The sequence below is a fragment of the Salmo trutta genome, chromosome 33, assembly GCF_901001165.1.
Source record: "Salmo trutta chromosome 33, fSalTru1.1, whole genome shotgun sequence".
Classification (NCBI taxonomy): Eukaryota; Metazoa; Chordata; class Actinopteri; order Salmoniformes; family Salmonidae; genus Salmo; species Salmo trutta.
Window position 1 is genome coordinate 19205013 of NC_042989.1, and position 19653 is coordinate 19224665.

Sequence of the window (19653 nt, forward strand, 5' to 3'; positions counted from 1 at the left end):
ATTTTATCAACGTTTGAGTATTTCTGTAAATTGATGTGCTCATTCACTGGAAGTTTTGGAGGCAAAACATTTCTGAACGTTACACGGCAATGTAAAATGGGTTTTTTGGATATAAATATAAACTTTATCGAGCAAAACATGTATTGTGTAACATGAAGTCCTATGAGTGCCATCTGATGAAGATCAAAGGTTAGTGATTAATTTTAGCTGTATTTCTGGGTTTTGTGACGCCTCTCCTTGCTTGGAAAATGGCTGTGTGGTTTTTCTTGTCTCGGCGCTGTCCTAACATAATCTAATGTTATGCTTTCGCCGTAAAGCCTTTTTGAAATCAGACAATGTGGTGAGATTAACGAGAAGTGTATCTTTAAAATGGGATATAATAGTTGTATGTTTGAGAAATTTGAATTGAGATTTGTTGTTTTGAATTTGCCGCCCTGCTATTTCACTGGCTGTTGAATAGTGTGTCCCGTGGGTGCCCCAGAGGTTAATCGGTATCGTTTTTTTTTTTTGGTCCTCCAAGAATCGGTATCGGCGTTGAAAAATCATAGTCGGTCGACCTCTAGTTGCAACAATTTTGGCGGATAATTTTAGAAGGTCCAGATTGTCTAGCCCAGCTGATTTGTAGGGATCCGGATTTTGCAGCTCTTTCAGAACATGAGCTGTCTGGGTTTGGGTTAAGGGGGGGGCTTGGGCAAGTTTGGCCAGCCATAGAAAAATGCTTATTGAAATTTGATTATCGTAGATTTCTTTGGTGGTGAGTGTTTCCTAGCCTCAGTGCAGTGGGCAGCTGGGAGAAGGTGCTTGTTGAGGTCCTCGTTGAAGACGCAGAGGTGTATTTAGAGGGCAAGTTGGTCAGGATGATGAGGGTGCCCATGTTTATGGATTTATGGTTGTACCTGGTAGGTTCCTTGATAATTTGTGTGAGATTGAGGGCATCAAGCTTAGATTGTAGGACGGCCGGGGTGTTAAGCATATCCCAGTTTAGGTCACCTAACAGTACGAACTGAAGAGAGATGGGGGGCAATCAATTCACATATGGTGTCCAGGACACAGCTGGGGGCTGAGGGGAGTCTATAACAAGCGGCAACAGTGAAAGACATTTCTGAAAAGGTGGATTTTTTTTAAAAGTAGAAGCTCGAACTGTTTGGATAATTTGACAGTACTCTGCAGGCCATCTCTTCAGTAGATTGCAACTCCACCCGCTTTGGCAGTTCTATCTTGATGGAAAATATTGTAGTTGTGGGTGGAAATGACAGAATTTTTGGTGGCCTTCCTAAGCCAGGATTCAGACATGGCTAGGACATCAGGGTTGGCGGCGTGTGCTAAAGCTGTGAATAAAACAAACTTAGGGAGGAGACTTCTAATGTTAACATGCATGAAACCAAGGCTTTTACGGTTACAGAAGTCAACAAATGAGAGCGCCTGGGGAATAGGTGTAGTACTGGGGGCTACAGGGCCTGGGTTAACCTCTACCTCACCAGAGAAAGAGTAGGATAAGGGTACGGCTTAAGGCTATAATAACTGGTCGTCTAGTGCATTGGGAACAGAATAAGGAGCAGATTTCTGGGCGTGGTAGAATAGAGTCAGGGCATAATGTACAGACAAGGGTATGGTAGGATGAGAGTACAGTGGAGGTAAACCTAGGCATTGAGTGACAATGAGCGAGGTTGCATCTCTGAAGGCACCAGTTAAGCCAGGTGAGGTCTCCGCATTTAGTGGGGAGGGTGGACAAAAGATGGGCTAGCCAGGAGATGGGCCTCGCTCGAGGCTAGTCCAAGGCTAACTGGTGCTTGCTTCGGGACAGAGGCATTAGCCAACAATAGCCACTCGGTTGCAGCTAGCTAGCTGCAATGATCCGGTGTAATGGTCCAGAGCTTGCGGCAGTAATCCTGTGATGTGGTAGAGAAAAGTCCAATATGCTCTGGGTTGATATTGCGCTGTGCAGACTGGCAGGTATTGACCGAGTTAGTTACACCAGCGTAGCTACCGAATGTCATTTTCAGTGAGGTGTGGACATTTTGCAGGTGAAAGATTGTTCATTTACACAATTTTGTTGCATACTTTTCTGAAGGAAGAGCGGCATGTGTACACGGAGCAGAGGGAAGGAGAAAAACGCTAATAGGAAGAACGGGGGAAAAAAATGACAGCTGTACAAACTCATCGAGCTCCCCGACTTCTGGCAGAAAGGCATACGATATGATGGAAAACACTTGTATGAAATTCACGTGCGCTGCACAAGACTCGCAGATATAGAACGCTATGGACTCACCAGCTCCTGCCGTCTCCCGTTGTGCTATTTACAAACGTGACTGGTTCAGCTGTTTTGGGGAACTATGGTCAACTTCATAATGTCAAATGTGACGGTGAAATAAAGAATGCAATCTCCTTAATCTCCTAATGTATTGCACAAGTTGACTGCAGGTATTAACTAAAAGTAGCTACAAATATAAACATGTATTGAAAAACTTCATACTCTGTACAAATATTTAAACGCAACATGTCAAATGTTGGTCCCATGTTTTATGAGCTGAAAAAAAAAGATTCCAGAAATGTTCCATGTGCACAGAATTTGAGAAGCTTTGCATATGTTTACATCGCTGTTAATGAGCATCTTTCCTTTGCTAAGATAATCCAGCCACCTGACAGGTGTGACATATCAAGAAGCTGATTAAACAACATGATCATTACCTTGTGCTGGGGACAATAAAAGCTCACTCAGAATACTGACTGCAAAAATGCCCACCAGAGCTGTTGCCAGAATTGAATGTTTATTTCTCTACCATAAGCTGTCCCACAGCCCTCAACCTCAGACCACGTGTATGGTGTTGTGTGGGCGAGCAGTTTATCCGCCGCCATCACCTCATGTTTCAGCATGATAATGCACGGCCCTGTGTCGCAAGGATCTGCACACAATTCCTGCAAGCTGAAAAATTCCCAGTTCTTCCATGGCCTGCATACTCACCATACATGTCACCCATATTTGGGATGCTCTGGATCAGCGTGTGCAAGTTCCCACCAATAACCAGCAACTTCACACAGCCATTGAAGAAGAGTGGGACAACATTTCAGACTACAATCAACAGCCTGATCAACTATTCGAAGGAGATGTGTGGCACTCCATCAGGCAAATGGTCACACCAGATACTGACTTTCTGATCCACGCCACCACTTTTTTAAATGTATTTAAAGGCATCTGTATAACCAGTCGTGTGAAATACATAGATGAATAAGGAATTTATTTCAATTTACTTTACATGAATTGTAATATCTTTGAAATTGTTACATTTATATTTTCAGTAAATACACTGCTCAAAAAAATAAAGGGAACACTTAAACAACACAATGTAACTCCAAGTCAATCACACTTCTGTGAAATCAAACTGTCCACTTAGGAAGCAACACAGCACAACAGCATGTGAAATGTATTGTCAAATGGAATAGACAACAGGTGGAAATTATAGGCAATTAGCAAGACACTCCCAATAAAGGAGTGGTTCTGCAGGTGGGGACCACAGACCACTTCTCAGTACCTATGCTTCCTGGCTGATGTTTTGGTCACTTTTGAATGCTGGCGGTGCTTTCACTCTAGTGGTAGCATGAGACGGAGTCTACAACCCACACAAGTGGCTCAGGTAGTGCAGTCATCCAGGATGGCACATCAATGCGAGCTGTAGCAAGAAGGTTTGCTGTGTCTGTCAGCGTAGTGTCCAGAGCATGGAGGCACTACCAGGAGACAGGCCAGTACATCAGGAGACGTGGAGGAGGCCGTAGGAGGGCAACAACCCAGCAGCAGGACCGCTACCTCCGCCTTTGTGCAAGGAGGAGCAGGAGAAGCACTGCCAGAGCCCTGCAAAATGACCTTTAGCAGGCCACAAATGTACATGTCTGCTCAAACGGTCAGAAACAGACTCCATGAGGGTGGTATGAGGGCCCGACGTCCACAGGTGGGGGTTGTGCTTACAGCCCAACACCGTGCAGGACGTTTGGCATTTGCCAGAGAACACCAAGATTGGCAAATTCGCCACTGGCGCCCTGTGCTCTTCACAGATGAAAGCAGGTTCACACTGAGCACGTGACAGACGTGACAGAGTCTGGAGACGCCGTGGAGAACGTTCTGCTGCCTGCAACATCCTCCAGCATGACCGGTTTGGCGGTGGGTCAGTCATGGTGTGGGGTGGCATTTCTTTGTGGGGCTGCACAGCCCTCCATGTGCTCGCCAGAGGTAGCCTGACTGCCATTAGGTACCGAGATGAGATCCTCAGACCCCTTGTGAGACCATATGCTGGTGCGGTTGGCCCTGGGTTCCTCCTAATGCAAGACAATGCTAGACCTCATGTGGCTGGAGTGTGTCAGCAGTTCCTGCAAGAGGAAGGCATTGATGCTATGGACTGGCCCGCCCATTCCCCAGACCTGAATCCAATTGAGCACATCTGGGACATCATGTCTCGCTCCATCCACCAACGCCACATTGCACCACAGACTGTCCAGGAGTTGGCGGATGCTTTAGTCCAGGTCTGGGAGGAGATCCCTCAGGAGACCATCCGCCACCTCATCAGGAGCATGCCCAGGCGTTGTAGGGAGGTCATACAGGCACGTGGAGGCCACACACACTACTGAGCCTCATTTTGACTTGTTTTAAGGACATTACATCAAAGTTGGATCAGCCTGTAGGTTGGTTTTCCACTTTAATTTTGAGTGTGACTCCAAATCCAGACCTCCATGGGTTGATAAATTGGATTTCCATTTATTATTTGTGTGATTTTGTTATCAGCACATTCAACTATGTAAAGAAAAAAGTATTTAAGATTATTTATTTCATTCAGATCTAGGATGTGTTGTTTAAGTGTTCCCTTTATTTTTTTGAGCAGTATATTTGACTATTTGTCTAATTGTTGTTTTGAAAACTTGTATTTTTCCAAATAGTCCAGTATACCTCCCAAGCCTAGTTACTAAACATAGATGGTACTAACAAATGACAAGCTACAGGTCAGGTGTAGTGTGCCCTGAAAGGTTGTTTCGCCACATTCTGACAATTTATCATGGGGGTTCCCAAGGCCTGTCCCTGCCAAAGCAGGAGGTCCGGGGAATGGCCCAAGAGAGCTTTGTCTTCCAGGCTCATTTCCATGCTAGGATATGGCTCCTGCTGCAATGGGAAATGTTTGCACCCTCCAGTCCGAGGAATAGTCGGGCAGAAAGCAATCAGGCAGGTATGATGTGACTCACCCACCTCAGTCCTGTCCACACTGCCTAGTGTTCTATTCTGCTTAAGAGGTCTTAACTTTCAAATCTCCAATTGTCCCAACTAGTGTTTTCTACTCTTGCAGGACAAGACTGAAATAACTGAGGGTGGGTGCTCTGGTTTGCTGCTGAAAGAGTTAGCATACAAGACAGTGCCAGAACTGAGAAATAAAGTACAACAAAACATGCTAATCAAAAAAGGCCATAGTCAATATCTTTAGATCTCAGAATTTTAAGAAAAGGAAGTAGTCTAAGGAAAGTCAAATTGATTGGCAATGAACCTACAAAGTTAATGTTATACATGTAAAACAAAAAACACCTACTTCAGTACACACAACAAAGGACTTGTGCCACCACAAACAATGAGGTAAAAACCAGCTGCTTATATAGTTGAGGAAGGGAGAGGAATGCTGATTATCAGAATGAGTTCAGGTGTGGTGAGTTGGCAGGAGAAGGGGTGTGTCCAGAGGGTAATTAGGGAATTGGTGAGGTGGCATAATCCTTCAGGGGGTTGACGCTAATATATAGAACTCTTAAATATTGTCTAGAATTCACCTTTAACCACAACAACCACGCAAAATGTAGTTCATGGGCAATTCCATGGTAATGGAGACTCCAATTTTTCACTTTAACATCTATACCAAACAAAAGCCATTGATTTCAAAGTTTAACAATCCATCGAACTCTATGCGCAAGGACTACTTAACAATTTCCACAGAATTTTACAAAAACACATTTACAGGAAGAACTGTGCAGATAAAATGTTTTACTGTAAATGTTTTTTGTTTTGTTTTCTGTGTAAATTGTTAAGAACCCTAAATTCCGGACTATAAGCCACAACTTTTTTACCACTCTTTGAACCTCGTGGCTTAAACAATGATGCGGCTAATATATGGATTTGTCCCGCTTTCCAAAAAAAAAATCAAAAAAAAAAACACATTCTGTGACGTGCTCAGTTTTTTGGTGGCATGAAGCTTTCATTAGACCAATGAAATTGCCGAACGGGTTAAGGTCAAACAACTTTTTTGTTTACTGTTTAGATTATATCGAGCGCTCTCAAACTTCCCATCATTCTGATTACGGTAGTCATTTTGTCACCCTCATCATGGCAAAGACACGGAGAAATGCATATGATGCAGCTTTCAAGTTGAAGGCGATTGATCTGGCCGTAGGAAAAGGAAATAGAGCTGCTGCACGGGAGCTTGGTCTTAATGAGTCGATGATAAGACGTTGGAAACAGCAGCGTGAGGAATTGACTCAGTGCAAAAAGACAACTAAAGCTTACTGCAAATTTTTTATTTTTTGTTACAAGCTGTGTTTCGTTAAAGCCTATTTATTTTTGTTACAAGCCGTGTTTCGTTAAAGCCTGTGTAAAGTTAATTTGCTTCAATGTACCGGTAGGCACCTGTGGCTTCTAGACATGTGCTGCTTATTTATGTTCAAAATTTAAAAAAAAAATTATTCAGTGGGTGCGGCTTATATTCAGGTGCGCTTAATAGTCCGGAAATTACGGTAGTCATTGTGCATAGAGTTGTGTGGTTTGTTAAACTTTGAAATCAATGTTTTTTGTTTGGCACACATTCTAAGTGAAAAATCTGAGTCTCCACGGTAATTCTGTTACTGTGGAATTGCCCATATGCATTATTGCTCTGTGAGAACTCGCTTGAATACAATTTTTTTGTACTTGGAGAAGTTTTGTCATTGAAAATGGTCTGAAGCAATCTCAGAATGAGGAACTAGTGAATGATAAATTAGCCTTACATGATGACAGTTGTTGGATATATATCTATCTGGCTGCTTGCTGGAGTATGCGTGTTTGTGCATGAGTTGGTGTGTGTGTGTGTGTCAGGCGTGAAATAATGGGAGAGGTTTTACAGGCCTAGATGAAACTGACTGTTGCACCTCAAGCCCATCAGGCCCAGAGAAGCACTGCAGCGGAAAGTTATTCTTAATGTATTATCATGGGTAATCTGCTTAATCCAAATTAGGGCCTAACTAAGAGGCCCAGCATAGGAGAAGTGCTAGCTAGACAGAGGGGGCTGAGTCCTGTGCTATTGCTGACACGAATCTGAATCCAGAGCAAGCGGGTATTGTCGTGTCAGCTACGGTTGGCGCCACTGTTTGTATTGTTGACAACAAATTACACTTCAAACTAGACCATGCCCCAGGGCTGAGATGTTTTAATTTCCACTCAGTGTACAAATAAAGTGATGCCTGACTCAGTAAAACAATCTCTGTTCAGATGGTTGTTGGAGAGCCATTTTTCTACTCATGTTATTTGGATTCTCGTGGTGAGTTTTTACCACTATATTGTCTTCCACTATTGTGGTTTCTTGAAACTAATAGAGCCTACTATGTTTGCATTGATTCTTGGTCTCCTTCCTCATCTCCTTTTCTACCACAGACTACCATATCCTGTTTTAAAGGCACCTAAATCTTTTATCTTGCCCATTAACCATTTGAATGGCAAACATACATTATTGCATTTGGAAAGTATTCAGACCCCTTCCCTTTTTCCAATTTTTTTACGTTGCAGCCTTATTCTAAAATGGATTCAAAATAAATAAAAAAATCCTCATCAATCTACACACAATACCCCATAATGACAAAGTGAAAACAGGTTTTTAGAAAGTTGTGCAAATGTACTAGAAATAAACAGATACCTTATTTACATAAGGATTCAGACCCTTTGCTATGAGACTCGAAATTGAGCTCAGGTGCATCCTGTTCCCATTGATCATCCTTGAGATGTTTCTAGAACTTGAATGGAGTCCACCTGTGGAAAATTCAATTGATTGGACATAATTTGGAAAGAAACACACCTGTCTATATAAGGTCTCACACTTGGCAGTGCATCTCAGAGCAAAAACCAAGCAATGAGGTTGACGGAATTGTCCGTAGAGCGCCGAGACAGGATTGTGTCGAGGTACAGATCTGGGGAAGGGAACCAAAAAATGTCTGCAACATTGAAGGTCCCCAAGAACACAGTGGCCTCCATTCTTAAATGAAAGAAGTTTGGAACCACCCAGACTCTTCCTAGAGCTGGCCGCCTGGCCAAACTGAGCAATCGGGGGAAAAGACCCTTGGGTCAGGGAGGTGACCAAGAACCTGATGGTCACTCTGACAGAGCTTCAGAGTTCCTCTGTGGAGATGGTTGTCCTTCTGGAAGGTTCTCCCATCTCTGCAGCACTCCACCACCAATCAGGCATTTATGGTAGAGTGGCCAGACGGAAGCCACTCCTCAGTAAAAGGCACATGAAAGCCTGCTTGGAGTTTGTCAAAAGGCACCTAAAGGACTCTGACCATGAGAAACAAGATTGAACTCTTTGGCCTGAATGCTAAGCATCACGTCTGGAGGAAACTTGGCACCATTCCTACGGTGAAGCATTGTGGTGGCAGCATCATGCTGTGGGTATGTTTTTCAGCAGCAGGGTCTGGGAGACTAGTCACAATCAAGGGAAACATGAACAGAGGAAAGTATAGAAAGATAGTTTATGAAAACCTGCTCCAGAACGCTCAGGGCCTCAGACTGGGGCGAAGGTTCACCTTCCAACAAGAAAACGACCCTAAACACACAGCCAAGACAATGCAGGAGTAGCTTCGGGACAAGTCTCAATGTCCTTGAGTGGCCCAGCCAGAGCCAGGACTTGAGCATCTCTGGAGAGATCTAAAAACAACTGTGCAGCGACGCTCCCCATCCAACCTGACAGAGCTTGATAGGATCTGCAGAGAAGAATGGGAGAAACTCCCCAAATACAGGTGTGCCAAGCTTGTAGCATCATCCCCAAGAAGACTCGAGGCTGTAATAACTTCCAAAGGTGCTTCAACAAAGTACTGAGTGAAGGGTCTGAATACAAATCAAATCAAAGTCAGAGAGGCTGCTGCCTACATTGAGACCCAATCACTGGCCACTTTAATAAATGGATCACTAGTTACTTTAAACAATGCCAATTTGAAATAATGCTTACATATCTTACATTACTCATATCACATGTACACTACCGTTCAAAAGTTTGGGGTCACTTAGAAATGCCAGTTGAGGACTTGTGAGGCGTCTGTTTCTCAAACTAGACACTAATGTAATTGTCCTCTTGCTCAGTTGTGCACCGGGGCCTCCCACTCCTCTTTCTATTCTGGTTAGAGCCCGTTTGTGCTGTTCTGTGAAGGGAGTAGTACACAACGTTGTACCAGATCTTCAGTTTCTTGGCCATTTCTCGCATGGAATAGCCTTCATTTCTCAGAACAAGAATAGACTGAGTTTCAGAAGAAAGACCTTTGTTTCTGGCCATTTTGAGCCTGTAATCGAACCCACAAATGCTGATGCTCCAGATACTCAACGAGTCTAAAGAAGGCCAGTTTTATTGCTTCTTTAATCAGGACAACAGTTTTCAGCTGTACTAACATAATTGCAAAAGGGTTTTCTAATGATCAATTAGCCTTTTAAAATGATAAACTTGGATTAGCTAACACAACATGCCATTGGAACACAGGAGTGATGGTTGCTGATAATGGGCCTCTGTACATTTACATTTGACATATTTAGCAGACGCTCTTATCCAGAGCGACTTACAGTAGTGAATGCATACATTTCATACGCTGGCCCCCTGTGGGAATCGAACCCACAACCCTGGCGTTGCAAACACCATGCTCTACCAACTGAACTACAGGGAAGGCTATGCCTACGCCTATGTAGATATTCCATTAAAAAAATCAGCCGTTTCCAGCTACAATAGTCATTTACAACATTAACAATGTCTACACTGTATTTCTGATCAATTTGATATTATTTTAATGGACAAAAAAATTTGCTTTCATTTCAAAAACAAGGACATTTCTAAGTGACCCTAAACTTTTGAACGGTACTGTATATACTGTATTTTATACCATCTATTGCACCTTACCTGTGCCGCTCGGCCATTGCTCATCCATATACTTATATGTACATATTCTCATTCACCTCTTTAGATTTGTGTGTATTAGGTAGTTGTTGGGGAATTGTTAGATATTACTGCACTGTCGGAACTAGAAGCACAAGCATTTCGCTACACTCGCATTAACATCTGCTAACCATGTGTATGTGACCAATACAATTTCATTTGAGTAAAGGGTCTGAATACTTATGTAAATGTGATTTATTTTTTATTTTAATACATTTGCAAAAAAGTTTAAACCTGTTTTTGCTTTGACATTATTGGGTAGTGTGTGTGTGTGTGTGTGTGTGTGGATTGATGAGGGGGGAAAAAACAATTTAATAAATTTTAGAGGAAAGCTGTAACGTGACAAAATGTGGAAAAAGTCAAGGGGTCTGAATACTTTCCGAATGTACTATATAAAATCCATGTCTCCATTGTCTCAAGGCTTAAATCTTTCTTTAACCCATCTCCTCCCCTTCATCTACACTGACCACGTTTACATGCACACCAATATCCCGTTATTATTCGGGATACTCAAGTATTCTGTTTTTGAGTTGACACATTTCCCGAAAAAGCTTGTATTCCGGTTATGAGAAACCCGGATAAGATGCCTGGGAAATGCTAATCTAAGACTGGATACTGTGCATGTAAACAATTTATCCTGTTTTACTGTCATTTTTGCAGTCTGCTCAGTTTTGCATATCATGGGTGATTTTATGTTTTCATCCGATTGTCAAACAAATTACTATATGCTCAGTTCGATCCACCATAATTTAGCCTACTATAATGAATTTACTACAGGACACTTTCACCACCTAATTTAGACACGTTTCTGCTTTGGTAGGCCATATTATAATTCACGACATTTGGTAGCCATTTGTCAACAGTAGTTTGATACATGTAGGTTCTCTTCTGCCACAACTTGTTGCCCCAGAAGACTAAATAGAGTAGTGCTCAATGGAATAATGTCTTATATAACTAGATTACTAATGCCTTCATTCTATCTTACGCTGGTACAATTGTCTGTTTTGTTTAGTGACCGGGGTGAAAACAGTGGAAAGATTGGTCCTGTGCAAAATGTCCAAATGTCATCAGCTTGACCAGTTTTAAGGAAATGAAAAGCTGAGGAAAAAGTCCACACGTTTCTGTTAAGACTTCGGTTTGTCTTGGGTGCATATTTGATGTGGTTGAAATACTATCTGCTTGCATAACAACAGTGTCTAAAGAACACATTACATAGCTTTCACATTTTCTCAAGAAATGATGAAAGGAAGAAATCCTATTTCTCCACTCCTGTTCCCGAGACAAAATTAACATTTGTTGTATAATTTCACTGCAAGAAATGTATAATTCTGCAGGAGTTAATATTATATTACGCTACATGTGAGCGGTTATAGGCCTACACTCAGTGTGCCTATTTCAAATACTATTCTATTTAACCCATATACTTAAATTAGGAATATTCTGTTTATTCATGGCTACAGGGATAAGACCTTAAGTGGGATATGAGCTACTATACGGAATACTGTGCGCATGTAAACATGGTCACTGATTGAATTGGATTTAACAAGGACGTTAAGGGATCATAGCTTTCTCTTGGTCCGTCTGTCATGGAAAGAGCAGAGCTTTGTTTGAATACTCATACTAACTGTACTATTTGTGACGTAAATGTAGTATGCTTACTGGTCATAGTATGGATCTTGTTAGAATGTCAAACGTTCCGGGATGTCGTACTACATTCGCCAAAATACGAAGTATACAAGCAGTGGACACTATTTCCGTGCTTTTAGGGCCCATAATGCAATTTATCAGAAAATGGGCGTGGCTTCACAACGCTTTCAGATTTTTGTTTTTGGGGGGGGTATTTTATTAGGATCCCCATTAGCTGTTGGCTACTCTTCCTGGGGGTCCACACAAAACATAATACTGATCATCAATAGACAAGAACAGCTCAGACAGAACTACATACACTGAAGAAAACGGTGGAAATATGCAGCCGAAGTCCAACAAAAGCGGATACAAATTCATTGCTTAAACTAATTATGACATGTTGAGCAATGTAATAAAGTCATGACTTTCAAATAAGTTACCTTAGATGCTGTGTTGGCTGACAATTTGTTAGCTACACTATCCTTACGAACCGCATAGAATATCATTACAGCAGTATGTACCACCGGTATGTTAGCTAGCTGCCTAACGTTAGTTGGCTATTAATACATCGAACCTTCCAATATATTAACTATATGCTATCTAACTAACCAATGTTTATTGACTTGATTATTCCCTTCATAATTAGCTTAGCTAAGTAGTATAGTTGTGCGTTATCAATGGACATTCGGGTGCGTTCATAAATTCGCTCTGGCTATCTACTCTGATTTCAGCTCACTCTTATCTGAGTGTACCAGAGACCAGAATAACTGATGAATTTACGAACGCTCAACACCTGTTGAATATGGCCGATGGCAGTAAACGCTATGAATAACATGAAAACAGCCTAACCGACTGCTGCTTATTTGTTGTTCTTATCTCTTATCTTTTTTGTTGGTATTTTCTTAAAACAGCTTTGTTGGTTAAGGGCTTGTAAGTAAGCATTTCACTGTAAGGTTTACACCTGTTGTATTCGGTGCATGTGACAAATACAAATGTATTTGATTTGTCAGAGTGAGGTGTTCTCTCATTTGTGTCTGGAAGTAGCTGACCAGTTAGCTTGGGTGCTTGACTGCCATTGTGTGGTCAGAACACTTAGATCAACCCTACTCCTCGACCAGAGCGTTCAGGGTACGCTCTGAGAGCGAAATGCTCCGAAGTAACAAACGGACAATCTGACAAAGCTTTGAATTTACTAACGCCCAGAGCACACTCGGAGCGCACTCTGGCATTCCAGATTGAATTTAAGAACACACCGAAGTCGTCAAATGTATAGCTAGTAATTTGTTATGCTAGCAAAAGGTTGCATAGCAACAGCATCAACTTCCGGGTAGACAGGCGAGCACTAGTACGCAGAACTGAAAGGATACCGTTCTTTTACAGTATACTAAAATGAACTAATAGTATGTTGTGTATATACTCATTAAGTATGTAGTATACAGTATGTTAGTATGGGTATTCAAACACTGCTCAGGTGTTTCTAATGTTTTGTACACTGTTTATATCCAGCATCCTGTGTAAGTGCTAAGGGACATGCGTAGGCTTTACCTTGCTTGACAACGACATATTGCTGTGTCTTGGGCCTGCCAGGAGAAGATAATTTTCACCTCAACAGGCTGGTGCAAAACTGCACCAGCAGTTTCATCTAGCTAATACACACACTATGGACATGATAAAGGTAAACCGATTCATTCAGTGCATATTGTTTCTCGTAAGTACGTTATTTGTAAGCGTTACCAACTTTAGTAGCTAGTCTAGTGTGTGTGTGTGTGTGTGTGTGTGTGTGTGTGTGTGTGTGTGTGTGTGTGTGTGTAAAGAAAAAGTATTAGGCTGTAGGCTAGGACAGTGTACTCTACTAATCTAATAGACCCTATCACAGAGATGAGAGGACTATGGGTGAGGGAGGACACAAAGGCGTCCTCCGTACCTGCTAATCACCCCTCCCTACACACACACACACACACACATTCACTCTGCACAGGGCTGTCTCCCTCTGACTGCAGATAACCTCCAGGAGAAAAATACATTGAGTTGTCATATTTATTACCAATAAATGTATGCAGCGTGGAAAAGGCATTAGCATTTCTGCTGTAGTATATCAAACCCATAAAGTATTGAGGAAGTGTCAGCAGCAGCGCCAGCGTCCTCTTATTAGGGAGGCACTGGGAGAGAGGTGGAATGTGTTCTGGCACCACAGGTATTTGTATCAGGCTGATCTGGGATGTCTGGAAGTGCCTGGAGCTGTTCATCTTGTAAATCACGTTACCCCATTTCCCCTTTCACTGGGCTGCCCTGGCATGGATGGGGCTGTGCCAGTGTCTGACTGGCCTTGAAGTTTGGAATTGACCTAGTCCGTGTGAGAATCAACTTTTTCATCTAAAATATGTGGCAACAAAGAAGAGGTATAGGACATTTAGGAATGAACTGATCAGATATTTTGCTATGCATTATTTTCAGCTATGAGGAATTTGTTGAATGTCTTATGTTGACAGTTGGCTTATCATGTGCATGATACGCATGACTCATTCTTGCTCTGTCTCTCTTCAGAATGGCGCTGGACATCTATGACTCTCAGTACCTGGTGATCCTGGCCCCATCCCTGGTCATCGCCCTCATCTTCCTCTTCTTCTGGCTCTTCATGAAGGAGACCTCTTATGATGAGGTGCTAGCCAGACAGAAACGAGATCTCAAGCTGCCACCCTCCAAACCAGACACCCGCAAGAAGAATGACAAGAAAAGGAGCAAGAAGAAGGAGAGCAGTAGCGGAGGAGGTGGCGGGGGAGGAGGAGAGTCAGAGGAAGACCTGCGGGACTTTGACATGGCTGACGCCGTGAGCAGCTCCACCACTGAGGAGGAGGAGCCTACCCCTATGGCCCCGCCCACCCCGGTTCCTGCCCCTGTGGCAGCGCCAGCCGAGGCCCCTGCAGGGGTGAGGGAGAGGAAGAAGAAGGAGAAGAAAGCTGCTAAAGCTGCAGCCGCTCCCCCTGCCGAGGAACCTGAGGTGAACGGCTCCAAGCCAGGTGGCCGCAAAGCAGAGCCCCCTGCCCCAGTGGCTAAACCTAGTCCCCCCTCACCCCAGCTTGACCACCAGTCTCAGCCCCCATGCCAGGCCCAGACCCCACCCCAGCCCTCTGGCAAGAAGAAGAAGGAGAAGAAGCAGAAGATAGAGTCTGGTGAGTAAAAGGCCAGAGTGGCTTTAGTAGGATGAGGATTTGTGGTGCCCGGGACACTTGCCTGTGTCTGAAAACGGGGCTAGCGTCTTCCCTGAGGCCACTCATTAGTGTCTATCCTCCAGAATCAGATTATTTAAAGCACAGTATGAGTAGTGAGCGGGAGGGAGTTTGTTACAATGGCCATAACCTCAAAATACCTTCTACACAAATGTGTCTATCACAAGGCCATCATAGTGGCATCCTTTTTCCTCGTATCTCTTAAACCTAATTGTCCTCTTGTTCGTTCCTGTCTAGTGGAGGAAGAGATTAAGGTGGAGAAGGCTCCAGCTCCAGTCAAAAAGGAGGCTCCGGTGCTGGTGGAAACCAAAGCACAGGATGGTCCTGCCCCCCCAGACACCACCACAACCAGTGGCAAGAAAAGAAACTCTGCCAAGAAGCAGAAGACTGAGCATGGTAAGGATGACGAATACTTACTGATACCGTAGCGTAATCAAAGTCAGAGCAGGTTCAGAGACATTGTTTGAAGCTGCTAGCAAAAAGCAGAATATATCTAAATCTGCCTTTTTTGAAAATGAAATAATTGATTTTTGTGTCTGGCACCAAATATGACCATGTGCTTCTGTCTCCCCCAGCCCCAGTGGATGATGTCCAGACTGACTCTGCGACTTCTGCCAACCACAATGATGACGTGCCCTCCAAGGGGAGTGGCAAGAAACAGAAGAACGAGGCCAACAAAGGTGCGAAACCTACACTCTAACATATAGCTGCTATACCATGTTTATGCAACGGGTGTGTCTAATCCTGAATGCTGATTTTAGGTGTCTATTCCGCATCTATAATGTTAAAATGCCTATTTACTCTGTTCCATCTGACTGCGCAATCCACTGTCTCATCAGCCCAGCCAGGCAATTTATCAACTTTATCTCACATTTCTTTTAGACTAACATTTAGTTTTCAACAGCAGAGATTTGTATAAACCTTGCTGTCTGTCTCACCGACATTTGCAACATTTTTTAAATATTCAAATTCGATCTCCAGCCGTAATGTTGTGAACGTGTCGGGATGAGACAGACAGCCAGGCAGCTTTTCTCAGCCAGTCGAAATCTTGAATCAGCTTCATTTTTATGGATATATACAAATAACTATCAATAGAAAACGGGTCAAAGAAACAAGTTTCAGCTAGTTTACAGTCTTTCCAGCTTCACTTTGAAGTGATTGTGTTAGCTGTGTTGTTGGCTAGCTCCTCTGAACAACTGTCCTGACGAGAGAGCACATTTTCTATGCCAGGTGAAATTGCGCACCATTAGCTCTTTTGTTATGGCTGTATACAAATAAATGTCACTAGCAAACAGCTTAAACGAATGCAAATGCAGCTACTGTTGTTATTCTGGCTGCACTGTTTGACGTGACTGTAGGTTAGCCATAGTTGGCTAGCTAGCAAACAAGGGTTAAGAACGTTGCCAGCCTGTATGGCAATGGAACATTTTGAGTAAACGACTGGGTCGCGTCCATAGACAGTTCAAAAAGACTGAACGACTGGGTTGTGTCTCTAGCAACCGAACCAATAGAACAAACAACCAGCCGGCTTGGGTAGCAACCCTAGATTTGTGTTGGTACTACATCTTGTGGAAGGATGAAATAGTATGAATAAACAACACCTGTGCCAATATATCCTCCTAACACCGGCTTCTCTGGCATTATCACTTAAATAAAGCTGACATATGAAAAGGGATATTTTATAAATGTATTTACACTGCACTCATTTATTCAACACATAAGCTACCATACAACACATAATATAATTCATCCTCTACCTGTATGTGTGTGTATTTGCAGAGAATTCTGAGGTGAAGCTGAAGGAGCTGCTGGTGGGCCTGGGCAGTCTGTCCCTGTCACAGGCAGAGGCTGTGAGTGTGGTCACTGTGCTTAAAGAGAAGAACCCGTCTGCCCTGGACGCTTGGCAGAAGTCTGCAGTGAAGACTGACCCCTCATCCGTGGAGAGAGAGAGGCTCCTCACCACTCTGCAGGAGGAGGCCTCCATAGCAAAGGACAAGGTCCAGCAGCTCAGCAAGGTACAGCTGCACACACTCATAAGATAACCCTAAGATACTGGTACAATAATGCATATCCATTGACTACATCACTGGTTAACTACCTGTGGCTTGGTGACATTTCACTCTGCTGCTGTTTCTGCCCTTTCCTGTTAGGAGCTGCAGCAGGAGAAGCAGAAGACTGTGAGAGCAGAGGCAGTTCTGAGGGACCAGCGTGGGGCAATGGAGAAGGAGCTGAATGTCGTGCAGGTTAAAGCCCAGGGAGAGCTTCAGGGCATGCAGATGAAGGTGAGCACCATCCACCACTGATACAACCTTTACCTTAACAGGCCAAATCTCAACTACCATCACCCTTTACTGTCATGCTTTATACTCAGACATCAGTCCTAAGGCAGTATACAGAGTAGTGTTTCTGATGCTGTATGTTAGGTGGTTAGAGCAGCAGGTAGCCTAGTGGTTAGAGTGTTGGGCCAGTAACCAAAAGGTTGCTAGATCGAATCCCTGAGCTGACAAGGTAAAAATCTGTCGTTCTGCCCCTGAACAAGGCACTTAACCCACTGTTCCTAGGCCGTCATTGTAAATAAGAATTTGTTCTTAACTGACTTGCCTAGTTATTAAATAAAGGTTAAATAAAATTGACTCCCAGTGTTTTGTACTGTGTAGTTCCAGAAGCTGAGGGAGCAGCTGGAGGGTCAGATCGCCAGGCTGCAGCAGGAGAACGGCATCCTGAGAGACGCAGTCAGCTCTGCCACCAACCAGATGGAGAGCAAGTGAGAGCCACTTCCCAGCCCTCCTAGTTTGTAAAAATGTTAAGGTCTTCGTTGTCCCCCACGTCCGTACGTTAGTCGCGCACAATACCTCGGACAGCACTGGCCCAATTTTGACTGAACTTGGGTGAATGATGCGTCTTGCCAAAGAGATCCTGCATTTACAAAAGTATACTGATTGGCCAGATGGTGGTGCTATAACAAAAGATTGAAAATGCTAACTTTGAAAGGTCACGCTGCTCACCCCGTTTGACCTAAAGTCATGAAATTCGGTGCATAGGTCCCTCTCCTCACAAGGAGAACATTTGTCGTTAAGAATTTTCGGCCATTTAGAATTTTGTGGAAAACACTTAAAACGCTACTCTTCTGGCACTGAATGACCAATCTGGTATCAACTTGGTATCAAATCAAATTTTATTAGTCACATGCACTGAATAAAACAGTTGTAGATCTTAGTGAAATGTACTTAAAAGCCCCTAACCAACAATGCCGTTTAAAAAATAAGAATAAGAAATAAAAGTAACAAGTAGTTAAAGAGCAGCAGTACAATAACAATAGCGAGACTATACAGGGGGTACCGATAGTCTGGATAGCCATTTGAATAGATGTTCAGGAGTCTTATGGCTTGGGGGTAGAAGCTGTTTAGAAGCCTTTTGGGCCTAGACTTGGCGCTCTCATACCACTTGCCATGTGGTAGCAGAGAGAACAGTCTATGACTAGAGTGGCTGGAGTCTTTGACAATTTTTAGGGCCTTCCTCTGATACCGCCTGGTATAGAGGTCCTGGATGGCAGGAAGCTTGGCCCCAGTGATGTACTGGGCCGTGCGCACTACCCTCTGTAGTGCCTTGCGGTCGGAGGCCGAGCAGTTGCCATACCAGGCAGTGATGCAACCAGTCAGAATGCTCTCAATGGAGCAGCTGTAGAACCTTTTGAGGATCTGAGGACCTATGCCAAATCCTTTCAGTCTCCTGAGGGGGAATAGGTTTTGTCGTGCCCTCTTCACGACTGTCTTGGTGTGCTTGGACCATGTTAGTTTGTTGGTGATGTGGACACCAAGGTACTTGAAGCTCTCAACCTGCTCCACTACAGCCCCGTCGATGAGAATGGGGGCGTGCTTGGTCCTCCTTTTCCAGTAGTCCACAATCATCTCCTTTGTCTTGATCACGTTGAGGGAGAGTTTGTTGTCCTGGCACCACACGGCCAGGTCTCTGACCTCCTCCTTATAGGCTTTTTCATTGGTGATCAGGCCTACCACTGTTGTGTCATCGGCAAACTTAAAGATCGTGTTGGAGTCGTGCCTGGCCGTGCAGTCATGGGTGAACAGGGTGTACAGGAGGGGACTGAGCACGCACCCCTGAGGGGCCCCTGTGTTGAAGATCAGCATGGCGGATGTGTTGTTACCAACCCTTACCACCTGGGGGTGGCCCGTCAGGAAGTCCAGGATCCAGTTGCAGAGGGAGGTGTGAAGTCCCAGGGTCCTTAGCTTATTGATGAGCTTTGAGGGCAATATGGTGTTGAACGCTGAGCTGTAGTCAATGAATAGCATTCTCACGTAGGTGTTCCTTTTGTCCAGGTGGGAAAGGGCAGTGTGGCGTGCAATAGAGATTGCATCATCTGTGGATCTGTTAGTGTGGTATGCAAATTGGTGTGGGTCTAGGGTTTCTGGGATAATGGTGTTGATGTGAGCCATGACCAGACTTTCAAAGCACTTCATGGCTACCGATGTGAGTGCTACACGTCGGTAGTAATTTAGGAAGGTTACCTTAGTGTTCTTGGGCACAGGGACATGGTGGTCTGCTTGAAACATGTTGGTATTACAGACTCTGACAGGGAGAGATTGACAATGTCAGTGAAGACACTTGCC

At 43.7% G+C, this 19653-nt stretch overlaps 1 protein-coding gene across 4 annotated transcripts in view; it reads left to right on the top strand.

The window, feature by feature from the left end:
* Positions 1–19653, top strand: part of LOC115172580 (kinectin) — a 58692-nt gene that overhangs the window by 13531 nt on the left and 25508 nt on the right. For all 4 annotated transcript variants that reach the window (XM_029730146.1, XM_029730147.1, XM_029730148.1 and 1 more), the window contains exons 2-7: positions 14346–14971; positions 15266–15424; positions 15604–15708; positions 16808–17043; positions 17179–17310; positions 17686–17792. In XM_029730146.1, coding sequence (XP_029586006.1) covers positions 14347–14971; positions 15266–15424; positions 15604–15708; positions 16808–17043; positions 17179–17310; positions 17686–17792 — 1364 coding nt within the window. In that variant the 5' untranslated portion in view covers position 14346. The remainder of the gene's footprint in view (positions 1–14345; positions 14972–15265; positions 15425–15603; positions 15709–16807; positions 17044–17178; positions 17311–17685; positions 17793–19653) is intronic.